General features: G+C 46.2%; 1 protein-coding gene across 5 annotated transcripts in view; it reads right to left on the bottom strand.

Moving 5' to 3' along the window:
* Positions 1-1,299, bottom strand: part of VPS50 (VPS50 subunit of EARP/GARPII complex) — a 170,139-nt gene extending 168,840 nt beyond the window's left edge. For all 5 annotated transcript variants that reach the window (XM_034760445.1, XM_034760446.1, XM_034760447.1 and 2 more), the window contains exon 1: positions 1,147-1,299. In XM_034760445.1, coding sequence (XP_034616336.1) covers positions 1,147-1,179 — 33 coding nt within the window. In that variant the 5' untranslated portion in view covers positions 1,180-1,299. The remainder of the gene's footprint in view (positions 1-1,146) is intronic.
* Positions 1,300-12,962: the final 11,663 nt, after the last annotated feature.

The following is a 12,962-nucleotide window of genomic DNA, read 5'->3' as shown; positions in this document are numbered from 1 at the left end:
TTTTTTTAAATAGATATTTAAGTCAGGTAAATATCTCTGGAAATTAGCAAAAAGAACAGGAGTACTTGTGGCACCTTAGAGACTAACAAATTTATTAGAGCATAAGCTTTCGTGGACTACAAGAAGTGGGCTGTAGTCCACGAAAGCTTATGCTCTAATAAATTTGTTAGTCTCTAAGGTGCCACAAGTACTCCTGTTCTTTTTGCTAATTTCCAGAGATATTTACCTGACTTAAATATCTATTTAAAAAAACAGACCTTTGAACAAGCAGACTACAATGTGCATTAGACTGTCTGAACTATAACCATAATCAATAGAAAGTAAAGAAGGGTAACAAAGACTCAAAATACTGGAACAAGGTTTTCAAGTGCTTATCAAGAGTTGTTTCAATGTGCTCTAATATAAATGCTTCCAATACTACTTCAAAATCCTGCCATAACCTGCTCCCCCCCCCTTTTTTTTGGTTGGGGGGGGGAACACTTATGTTCACTAGGAAACAAAACCACATTAGAAGAAGAAAAAGTTTTAAGGTAAAACTGCCCTAGAGCAAGGGAACTCGAAGGACACCTTGTGATCTGTACCATAAAAAAGAAACAAACAACAGGACAAAATAAACCATTTAATGACCGCTCATATTTTGAAATTTATTTGGAGTTCAAAGTGCTAATAAAGGCAAAAATTGGGTACATATGCCTACCTCTGAGGCACATTAAACCTTCTCTCTTCTCAAGTGCCACTGAAACTCATGGTTTTTCCAGCACCCCACTTTAGCCCCAATATAACACACATTGGTGTTCCTTGTTCAGACATCGTGGGCCTCTATACTCTCGGATACACACGTGTTGCAATCCCCATGTAGAGACTGAGGGCACCACTTCCTCAGCCCAGCACACAGTCACCCTAAAGCCTCAGCCCACCCCCCACCGCCGCTACCCCGTAGAAGTGCCGCAATCCCTCTTTGCAACACTCCCATACAGTCCCATGGGGAGCAACCTGTGACCACGCCCCACCCCCAGCTCAGCAGCCCCCTCCACAGTCACACGGCCCCCAACTGTGCCCTTCCTTCACCCACACACCCGGAGCTGGGTCTCACACGCGTCCCTCCATCCCCCACTCCTGTGCCCCTCACGCCCCGTTACCCCTTACCTGGCGAGCCATCAGTGACTTGATTTTCTGCATCTCCGCCCCACTTCGCGCAGCTCAGGCCCGCAGGCCGGCTGCGCTCACAAGCCCCTCTCACCCGCAGGCTTAAACCCCATCTGTCACTAGGAAGCCATTTTGCTCATCACGTGACATGCCTTCCTGCTGCCTGGTGCATTCTGGGATTTGTAGTCCTCCGTCGGCGCCATCACCTTTCACAATACCGGGGAGGTGCGGCCTCAGGAAACTACAATCCCCGTCGGCACACCGAGACCCGCCCATTCTGCCCACCCCACACGGCCGAGGCTGTAGCCACGGTAATCATAGAGAGGAAGGGACTCGTTGTATAGAGAGCCCCTTACTGGGATGACTCACTGCCCCCTTCTGGCCGAGCTGCAGCATTCACTCAGCCAGATGCACTGTGGGCATGGCTGGCCCAGGGCAGGCCAATGTGTTCCCAGGCCAAGCCAGAGGGGTCATTGCTAATTGTCAGTCCAGGGACAGGGACACATCAGAGGCCATAGAGGGCTGCCGATGGCATCAGAGGCGGTCCCTGGTTTGCAAGGGGGGATGTGTCCTGCGGGAGACTCTCCTTGGTGTGAACACTGGGTGCCCCCCCATCAACCAAAGGGCCCTAGCACCCGCCTGCCCGCTCGGGGAGTCTCCAGGGGTCAGTTTTCCTGAGCCTCAGAGATGCACGGTGGGGCTGGGGAAGGAGGAACATGCAGTCGAATCTGTCCGGTCTTTTTGTTTTGGAGGGAAGAGGCTCTGTGAATGGGGATGGTGCCCAAAGGCTGCATTGGATTAGGGTTACCATACGTCCGGTTTTTCCCGGACATGTCCGGCTTTTCGGCAATCAAACCCCCGTCCAGGGGGAATTGCCTCCAGACCCTCCCGGGCTCCAGCTGCGCTGGGGAAGCGCCGGCCAGGGGTGCAGGGTCTGGAGACTGCCCAGCAAACCGTAAAGCCGGTAGCGCTCGGGCAGCCCTTTTCACGTGGCTGGGAGGGAGGAGGGGGAGTTAGGGCGGGGACTTTGGGGAAGGGGCGGGGAAAGGGCGAGTTGGGGCAGGGCCAGGGGTGGGAAAGGGTCAGGGCCGGGGGTGGGAAAGGGGCGGGGCTAGGGCCCGGGGAGTGTCCTCTTTTTTTATTTTTTAAATATGGTAACCCTACATTGGATCAGTAGAGAAGTACAAGAACTAAGCCTTTTTTCTCCCTCTTTCTTTTTTGGGAGAGGGAGGTATAAACAGTAGTGCAAATAGGGTGGTACTCTCCAGTACGCAGTACGGGCAAGGGATTTTTAGGGGGTACTGAGTACCGGAAAGACTTGGGGCTAGCCCCTCACTTCACGTGAATCTCCCTCAGAGATCTCCAGGAAACTCTCATGGAGATACTGGGCAATCCGCTCCTGCAGGTTCCTCGGCAGAGCTGCTTTGTTTCTTGTTCCATTAATGCTAACTTTCCAGCACCATTGTGCCATCATGGGGGGACCATAGCTGCACACAGGCTAGCTGCATAGAGGCCAGGGTGGAAGCCACATACTTGGAGAAGACCCTCCCTTGATTCCCTGCTCACCCTCAGCAGCGAGATATCTTCCATAATGATCACCTCCTGTGGAAAGTGTGGGGACAGGAATAAATATCAGGCTCCCGCTACAGTGCTGGCTCTCCCCAAGAGCCACGTGCCCAGTGTCCAGCAGGGTCTGGGAACAGTGATATACCCAGCCCCTACGGCTACTCACCATTTTTGGGGTCTTGTGGTTTGTGTGTGCTTGCCTGAGGTCAGCCAGTTAGCATCAGGTGTGTGAGTACTGGCTGTGTTGTAAAGCACTGAGACAGTGTTGTCTGTGTTGCAAACAATACTGCTTCTGTAAAATGTTGCATTTAAACTTCACAGAGGTGACCTTGGGAAGCCAACCTCCCTTATCGGTGGCAGAATGATTGCAAAGAATTAGAAAGCCTCTAAGAAGAACTCAGGAGGACTTTATGCGTGAGGTTTTGATGCAGTCTGCTGCCAAGAAAAAGGAATTGAAGGAGTGGCGGGACAGCAAGAAGATGAACGAAAGGAGAACGCGGCACACCAGAAAGAAGCCACAGAGTAGCTCTTAACAGTTATGGAACGCCAAGCGGACTCGCTCCAGGAGATACTAGCTCCTCAACCTGAGCAGCTCCATGCCCGCCCTCCCCTGCAGCCGCTGCCGCAAAACTCTTTCCCATGTGCCCCCCACACACACACAGCCAACACACTCTTATCAACCTCCTGGCTCCACTCTCTACCCACAGCATTCCACTCCTCCCTCCTCACAGTCCAGCAATGTGTACTCCCAGTACCCACTGCACTCAATACCCATCAATCTGCAGTTTGGCCCTGCTGTAGTACAGCACCCGCTGCATCATACTCCAGAGGAGAAGGTTGGGTGTGATCCCTGGACATACACAAAACTGTAGCCATCCTGGGACCCCTCCTCCTCTTGAGACCTTCCATTCCCCCATTCCTTCATCTCCCTCCCTGCTGATGATTTTTTTCGTTTGACTCTCCTCTGGTTGTTGTCTTTCAATAAAATAATTGTGTTTGTTTGAAAGCAATCTTTATTCTATTAAGTGAAAGCAAAAAGAGCACTGCAAAGCAACATACAATTATGTTAAGGCCCTTTCTTGCATCATGTGCACCAATCACCTCCTAGCATTACAAGCACTGCAATCCCAAGCATAGCAACAAATAGTATTGGCTTTCAGCTTCAAATTGATCCTTAAAGCATCCCTGATTCTTATGGCCCCGTGCTGTGCCCCTCTAATAGCCCTGGTCTCAGCTGTTCAAACTCAGCCTCCAGGCACTGAGCCTCTGCGTTCCAGCCCTGAGTGAAGCTTTCACCCTTCCCTTCACAAATATTATGGAGGGTACAGCATGCGGCTATAAGCATAGGAATATTGTCATCGGCCATGTCCAGCTTCCCATACAGGCATCGCCAGCAGGCTTTTAAACGACCGAATGCACACTCCACAGTCATTCTGCACTTGCTCAGCCTGTTGTTGAACCGTTCCTTGCTGCTGTCAAGTTGTCCCGTGTATGGCTTCATGAGCCGCGGCATTAAGGGGCTGCTAACAGGGGCTGCTAACGGAGTTTCACAAGGGAGTTCTCCAGGTGAAGGAGGAGCAAATACAGGACCCTTGGGATAAGTGACTGTCTGTAGTGTGTGTTTGTTTGTGTTTGGGGGTTACTTGCTGTGTGCTGAGCTTGTGTTTGTCAGTCTGTTTGTTTGTTTGGTTGTTTGAAGGACCGTGTGCTGTGGCTGGCAGTTGGAAGCTGTGAGCTTCAAAGGAAGGTCTGAAAGCTAGAAGCCTCTGGTAATTGGCTGAGCCTTAATCAGTGGGCGGGGCATTCACCCAGGCCAGGGCTTTATAAAAGCAGCGCACAAGTGACCAGGGAGCTTTTGTGAACAAGGGCTGCTAACACGGAGTTTCGCTAGGGAGTTTGGAAGGGGAGCATGTATGATTACCTGCCCCGTGGGTGGGTGGCGTATATGTGCATTCGGTGCAAGGAGCTCCTGGCCCTCACAGACCACATACGGACTCTGGAGGCAAGGGTGGCAGAACTGGAGGAGCTAAGGGAGGCAGAGAGGTATGTTGATGAGGCTTTCCGGGACACTGTAGAATTGTCCCACCTCTGGTCAGACAGCCCCTGTGCTGTTGAGGAGGATGAAAGGCCCAGGGAAGCAGAGCAGTCAACAGGAACAGAGCAGTCAACAGGAACCTTCCCATAGTTGGGACCCTCCTTCCAGATGGTGCTGGGGTTGCCTCTTGCACTGAGGTTACCTCTCCAGGGGAGGGAACTCCAGTTGCTAGGAAAAGGCAGGTATTAGTATTGGGAGATTCGATCATTAGAAACGTAGATAGCTGGGTTTGTGATGACTGGGAGAATCGTATGGTGACTTGCCTGCCTGGTGCAAAGGTTGTGGATCTCTCGAGGCATCTAGACAGACTTATGTGTAGTGCTGGGGAGGAGCCGGTGGTCGTGGTACATGTAGGTACCAATGACATAGGGAAGGGTAGGAGAGATGTCCTGGAGGCCAAATTTAGGCTGCTAGGGAAGAGACTAAAATCCAGGACCTCTAGGGTGGCACTCTCAGAAATGCTCCCAGTTCCACACGCAGGGCCAGGTAGCCAGGCAGAGCTTCAAAGTCTCAATGCGTGGATGAGACGATGGTGTAGAGAGGAGGGGTTTACATTCATTAGGAACTGGGGAAACTTCTGGAATGGGGGGAGCCTATACAGGAAGGATGGGCTCCACCTAAACCAAAGTGAAACCAGACTGTTGGCACTAAACATTAAAAAGGCTGTAGAGCAGTTTTTAAACTAGGAGATGGGGGAAAGCCGACTGCTGCAGAGGAGCATGTGGATCGGACAGAGACTTCTCTTAGGGGAGAATCTAATGATAGAGAATCTCCAAGTTATAGTCAGGAGCAGAGGATGGAGGAGGATAATATAAGGGCCAGATCAGATGATAAACATTCACATAAAAAAGAATCTAACACATCAGAAAAGGGCAGACAAATAAACAGTGACACGTTTTTAAAGAGCTTGTACACAAATGCTAGAAGTCTAAATAATAAGATGGGTGAACTAGAGTGCCTTGTGATAAAGGAGGATATTGATATAATAGGACTGAGAGCAGTCAATGGGACACAATCATTCCGGGGTACAAAATATATTGGAAGGACAGAACAGGTCGTGCGGGGAGGGGGAAGGGGGGGAATGGCACTATATGTGAAAGAAAATGTACAATCAAATGAAGTAAAAATCTTAAGCAAATCCGCATGTTCCATAGAATCTCTATGGATAGAAATGTCATGCTCTAATAAGAATATAACATTAGGGATCTATTATCGACCACCTGACCAGGACAGTGATAGTGATGATGAAATGCTAAGGGAAATTAGAGAGGCTATCAAAATTAAGAACTCAATAATAGTGGGGGATTTCAATTATCCCCATATTGACTCGGAACATTTCACTTCAGGATGAAATGCAGAGATAAAATTTCTCGATACTTTAAATGACTGCTTCATGGAGCAGCTGGTACGGGAACCCACAAGGGGAGAGGCATCTCTAGATTTAGTCCTGAGTGGAGCGCAGGAGCTGGTCCAAGAGCTAACTATAGCAGGACCGCTTGGAAATAGTGACCATAATACAATAGCGTTCAACATCCCTGTGGTGGGAAGACCATCTCAACAGCCCAACACTGTGGCATTTAATTTCAAAAGGGGGAACTATGCAAAAATGAGGGGGTTAGTTAAACAGAAGTTAAAAGGTACAGTGACTAAAGTGAAATCCCTGCAAGCTGCATGGGTGCTTTTTAAAGACACCATAATAGAGGCCCAACTTCAATGTATACCCCAAATTAAGAAACACAGTAAAAACTAAAAAAGAGCCACCATGTAAAAGAAGCAGTGAGAGATAAAAAGACTTCCTTTAAAAAGTGGAAGTCAAATCCTAGTGAGGCAAATAGAAAGGAGCATAAACGCTGCCAAATTAAGTGCAAGAATGTAATGAGAAAAGCCAAAGAGGAGTTTGAAGAACAACTAGCCAATATCTCCAAAGATAATAACAAAATGTTTTTTAAGTACATCAGAAGCAGGAAGCCTACTAAACAACCAGTGGGGCCCCTTGATGATCGAGATACAAAAGGAGTGCTTAAAGATGAGAAAGTCATTGCGGAGAAACTAAATGGATTCTTTGCTTCAGTCTTCACGGCTGAGGATGTTAGGGAGATTCCCAAACCTGAGCTGGCTTTTGTAGGTGACAAATCTGAGGAACTGTCATGGATTGAAGTGTCACGAGAGGAGGTTTTGGAATTAATTGATAAACTTAACATTAACAAGTCACCGGGACCAGATGGCATTCACCCAAGAGTTCTGAAAGAACTCAAATGTGAAGTTGCGGAACTGTTAACTAAGATTTTTAACCTGTCCTTTAAATCGACTTCTGTACCCAATGACTGGAAGTTAGCTAATGTAACGCCAATATTTAAAAAGGGCTCTAGAGGTGATCCTGGCAATTACAGATGGGTAAGTCTAACATCTGTACCAGGCAAATTAGTCGAAACAATAGTTAAGAATAAAATTGTCCGACACATAGAAAAACAAACTGTTGAGCAATAGTCAACATGGTTTCTGTAAAGGGAAATCGTGTCTTACTAATCTATTAGAATTCTTTGAAGGGGTCAACAAACATGTGGACAAGGGGGATCCAGTGGACATAGTGTACTTAGATTTCCAGAAAGCCTTTGACAAGGTCCCTCACCAAAGGCTCTTATGTAAATTAAGCTGCCATGGGATAAAAGGGAAGGTCCTTTCATGGATTGAGAACTGGTTAAAAGACAGGGAACAAAGGGTAGGAATAAATGGTAAATTCTCAGAATGGAGAGGGGTAACTAGTGGTGTTCCCCAAGGGTCAGTCCTCGGATCAATCCTATTCAACTTATTCATAAATGATCTGGAGAAAGGGGTAAACAGTGAGGTGGCAAAGTTTGCAGATGATACTAAACTGCTCAAGATAGTTAAGTCCAAAGCAGACTGTGAAGAACTTCAAAAAGATCTCACAAAACTAAGTGATTGGGCAACAAAATGGCAAATGAAATTTAATGTGGATAAATGTAAAGTAATGCACATTGGAAAAAATAACTCCAACTATACATACAATATGATGGGGGCTAATTTGACTGCAACAAGTCAGGAAAAAGATCTTGGAGTCATCGTGGATAGTTCTCTGAAAATGTCCACGCAGTGTGTAGAGGCGGTCAAAAAAGCAAACAGGATGTTAGGAATCATTAAAAAGGGGATAGAGAATAAGACTGAGAATATATTATTGTCCTTATATAAATCGATGGTACGCCCTCATCTCGAATACTGCGTACAGATGTGGTCTCCTCATCTCAAAAAAGATATACTGGCACTAGAAAAGGTTCAGAAAAGGGCAACTAAAATGATTAAGGGTTTGGAATGGGTCCCATATGAGGAGAGATTAAAGAGGCTAGGACTCTTCGGCTTGGAAAAGAGGAGACTAAGGGGGGATATGATAGAGGTATATAAAATCATGAGTGATGTGGAGAAAGTGGATAAGGAAAAGTTATTTACTTATTCCCATAATACAAGAACTAGGGGTCATCAAATGAAATTAATAGGCAGCAGGTTTAAAACAAATAAAAGGAAGTTCTTCTTCACGCAGCGCACAGTCAACTTGTGGAACTCCTTACCTGAGAAGTTGTGAAGGCTAGGACTATAACAGAGTTTAAAAGAGAACTGGATAAATTCATGGTGATTAAGTCCATTAATGGCTATTAGCAAGTACGGGTAAGGAATGGTGTCCCTAGCCTCTGTCTGTCAGAGGATGGAGATGGATGGCAGGAGAGAGATCACTTGATCATTGCCTGTTAGGTTCACTCCCTCTGGGGGACCTGGCATTGGCCACTGTCGGTAGACAGAATACTGGACTAGATGGACCTTTGGTCTGACCCGGTACGGCCTTTCTTATGTTCTTATGTTAAGGGATAGGCGGGGTCTCCCAGGATCACAATGGACATTTCGACTTCCCCTACAGTGATTTTCTGGTCCAGGAAGAAAGTCCCTGTTTGTGGCTTCTTGAACAGGCCAGTGTTATGAAAGATGCGTGTCATGCACCTTTCCAGACCAGCCTGCATTAATGTCTGTGAAACTCCCCTGGTGATCCACAAGCACCTGGAGAACCATTGAGAAATACCCCTTGTGATTAATGTACTCAGTGGCAAGGTGGTCTGGTGCCAGAATTGGAATGTGTGTGCCATCTGTCGCCCCTCCACCGTTAGGGAAGCCCATTTTTGCAAAGCCATCCACAATCTCACGCATGTTGCCCAGAGTCACGGTCTTTCTGAGCAGGATGCGATTAATGGCCCTGCACACTTGCATCAACACGAGTCCAACAGTTGACTTTCCCACTCCAAATTGATTAGCGACCGATTGCTAGCAGTCTGGAGAAGCCAGCTTCCACAATGCAATCGCCACGCACTTCTCCAATGGCAGGGCAGCTCTCATTCTCATGTCTTTGTGCTGCAGGGCTAGTACGAGCTCATCACACAGTCCCATGAATGTGGCTTTCCTCATGTGAAAGTTCTGCAGCCACTGCTCGTCATCCCAGATGCACATCACAATGTGATCCCACCGCTCAGTGCTTGTTTCCCGAGCCCAAAAGCGGCGTTCCACTGTGGTCAGCACCTCCATGAATGACACAAGGATTCTCGTGTCATAGTTATGACATGTGGCAAGATCAATGTCGCACTCCTCTTGCCTTTGTAGTTTAAGGAATAACTCCACTGCCACTCGTGACGTGTTGGTCAGTGCGAACAGCATTCTTGTCAACAGCTCGGGATCCATTCCTGTAGCCAGAAAGAGGCAGGGCACACAGTACACAAACTGTTGAAAGATGGCGCCAAATGCGGACAGAAGCACAAGGATTGCTGGGATGCAAAGCAATGCATCACAGGGACAGGACCCAGGATGCCCCGCAACCCCTTCCGCCTTCCCACAAGTCTTAGCGGCAAAAGAGAAAGAGGTGCTCTGTGGGATAGCTGCCCAGAGTGCACTGCTCCGAATAGCACCGCAAGTGTGAACACACTATTGCGCAGGCAGCTGTCAGTGTGAACACACAACAGCGGTTTTCCTTCGGCGCTATTTGAGCAGCGCTGTAACTGCCAGCGCTGTAACCTTGCCAGTGTAGACGTGCCCTAACAGACTCCTGAAACTCTTACTATTGGCATGTCTATGGACCACTTTTGTGGTAAGAGTTTCAGGAGTCTGTTCTGTTCCTATAAAGGAATTTGAATCTCCCATTGAAATGCAATGTTTGAGTATAATACCATAATGCAGTTTAGGATACAGTTTTACTTAACATTTGTCTTTTAATAAGTCATACATATGCTGAAATGTCTCCTCACCCAACTCCCACATTCCATATAAACAGACAAAATACTACATATTTTGGGGGAAAGTGAGTAGTTAAGCATGTTGATGTTTGTATATGCAAAACACCCATTTCATCACGGTACTGGAAAATATAGCTGAACTTAATTTTCTATGAAATTTGAAAAAAAATTAACAGCCCCAATTGTTTTCTGTGTTAATCAGTGTGAACCTGAAAAAATTTTATGCTTTCTAAGAGAAAAGAATCGGCCCACACTTACTGAAAAAAAAAAGTCCTTCCAACTGGTGTTCAGAAGAGTTCTACAAAACACATACATAACCTCATGATCAGAGGGCAGAGAGGATTCCCTCCCACATTATAACCAGCAAAAAATAATAAATAATAATAATAATAATAATAATAATAAAATCTCAAAGAGGCAGAGGTTCACAGATTTGCAAACCTAAAAACCTGTATTATGCTTTAAACTACCTCAGCACATACCAGGTTTATGAACATTAAAAAGTTAACTGCAAAGGAACACTGAAGCCCATTAACCTGAATGTGTGCCAGCCAGCATGCCCTCAATGACTAAACACACCTGAACAGCTAAAAATTAACCTTGCCCCTTTAAGCTAAATGGAGTCATGTCACTAGTTCCATCTCTGTTGTTTCATAACAGATAACAAAACTCCAGCGGGACATGGTGCAGGCACATAGGGTCTCAGATATGTGGTGTAGGGTGACCAGACAGCATGTGTGAAAAATCAGGACAGGGGTGGGGGGTAATAGGAGCCTATATAAGAAAAAGACCCACAAATCAGGACTGTCCCTATAAAATCGGGACATCTGGTCACCCTAATGTGGTGTGATTTTTCAGAATCTCTTTTGGGAATAGTCATGGAGGTGAAATAGCTGGTACTTAATATTATGCTATTTCTATGCATGTATATTCATCTTGGTATCTGAAGTTATGAATATTAGCTATGATTACTACATGTTTGCTCCTGTGGTAAAGCCCACAAGATATTTAGCCAGCACATGAAGGGACAAGTCAAGTTGAATGGCCCATTAAGGAACACTTAGCTCACAATGGACCCTGAATATGCCTGTCTACACTTAATGAACTTTTTGTGAATGTTCCAACTAGAATATGGGTGGGGGTGATGGACATGTAGCTTGTCCATGTGACTCCAAACACCATCTTTCACAGTAAGAACAGATTTCCCTTTACTTGGCACTTGGCAGAAGCTAAAAGGCCTTGGCCTGGAAACTTATCCATTTTGCCTCTTTCCTGCTTCGGCCACTTTCCTGCTCCAGCCTCTGGACTATGAACATATACTAATGGGAGCATTCTAACCAAGGGACTGAGAACTTTAAGGTAATCTGGAGTCTTCATATTTCCTTGATCCTTTGCAGATGGACTTATCAGTTGGATATGGTAGAGTGACTGTTCTAGCCTTATTGATTGCTGATTTGTTCCTTGCAATGGACAAAGATCAGATGTCTGCTGACTTTCTTACATGAGTCAGCAGCCTTTGATTCCTGTGGTATAAGCAACATAGCCCTTGCTTGCGTGGTTTTGTTCTTTCCTCTCCAAATGTCAAAGCCTGTTCCCATTGAACTCAATAGCTAAACTCCTTTTGATCTCAATGGGAACAGGATTTGGCCCCAAGAGATTAGTGATTTGGATCACTTGTTTATCTGTCCAGAGACAGTTCTCATGCATGTTCTGCCAGGCTGATTTTGATTGCCCCTCCTGTATGTCATGCTGAGGAAAATAATAAAACAATTTGGGCTGTAGTTCTATCAAGATGTACATGGTACACGCAGTTCTGTGCCTCTTTTCCATCAAACCCAGATGGCGCAGCATCTTTGCTTTCCTAGGGCCTGGCGGAGAGCAATACTTAGATAAAGGCAAGCTGGCAGAAGCTTAGTTTGGACACTGATAGTGTGTTAAGGGAAAGTGGGGAGATTGTCCTTCCTATCCTTCTTTCATTTAAGAAGTTTTCAATTTGGGTGCTGCTGGATCCTCAATGACACCTGGAAGTACAGGTGGCACCAGGGGCCCAAGCCATCATTTTACAACTACATCTGTTTCACAGATGCAGTTGTACAATTTTAGACAGGTAAGGGGGGTGTCAGAGGGGACGGGGGCCCCGGGCTGGGGGCGGGGTGGGAAGGAGTCACATGGAAGGTCACGTGGGAAGGTCATGTGCCCTCCATTGTGTTTTTCCCATGAGTGCAGTACTGGCAAGAAAATATTTCTACTTGCATCATTGGGTACAAAGCAAATCCCATTCAAATCATTTATCCGAAAAGTTGTGCTCCTATTATTATAAGACTATTCTATCTGTTTCTACGGTTCTCGCGTACTTTTTTTGAGGAAAGGAAAGCAAGCAGGAAACATTTTACTAGAGCTTGCGCTGACAGGAATACTTCCTGGTGTAGAGAGGGTCTATATTTGCAGAAAGATGTGTGATGAAATAGCATGGGAAGTGGCACTTTATCATACTACGTGGTGTGTATGCAAACCAGAGTCACACAGTACAATGTGAGAGGTTCAAAGGCCATTCCACCACAGCAGCACCTGCAGATCTTCCATTGGATTAGGCATAGAGCCCTCAGTTCTAACATGTGGCACCTGAGTTAAACATTTCCAAAAATAAATTGCCTGAGGCTCTTCCTTTATTTGAAAACACACATCTAATGAATCAGGTGGCCACGGGACTGGCTAAAACCGGAGATGAGAGACACTGAGGTGCTCACGTTACTCTGTGTACCTTATACTTTTGTTGTTGGAAATAAAGTGTTATGGTTTTTTTTACAGAAATATACTTTTATTAAACCTTCAGCATCACCAAGTGATTCGTAATTAATTGACTTGTACAGAAA

Source organism: Trachemys scripta, chromosome 2, assembly GCF_013100865.1.
Source record: "Trachemys scripta elegans isolate TJP31775 chromosome 2, CAS_Tse_1.0, whole genome shotgun sequence".
Lineage (NCBI taxonomy): Eukaryota > Metazoa > Chordata > Testudines > Emydidae > Trachemys > Trachemys scripta.
Note: the sequence above shows the minus strand (reverse complement) of the source record. Positions and strands in the feature narration are given on the sequence as shown.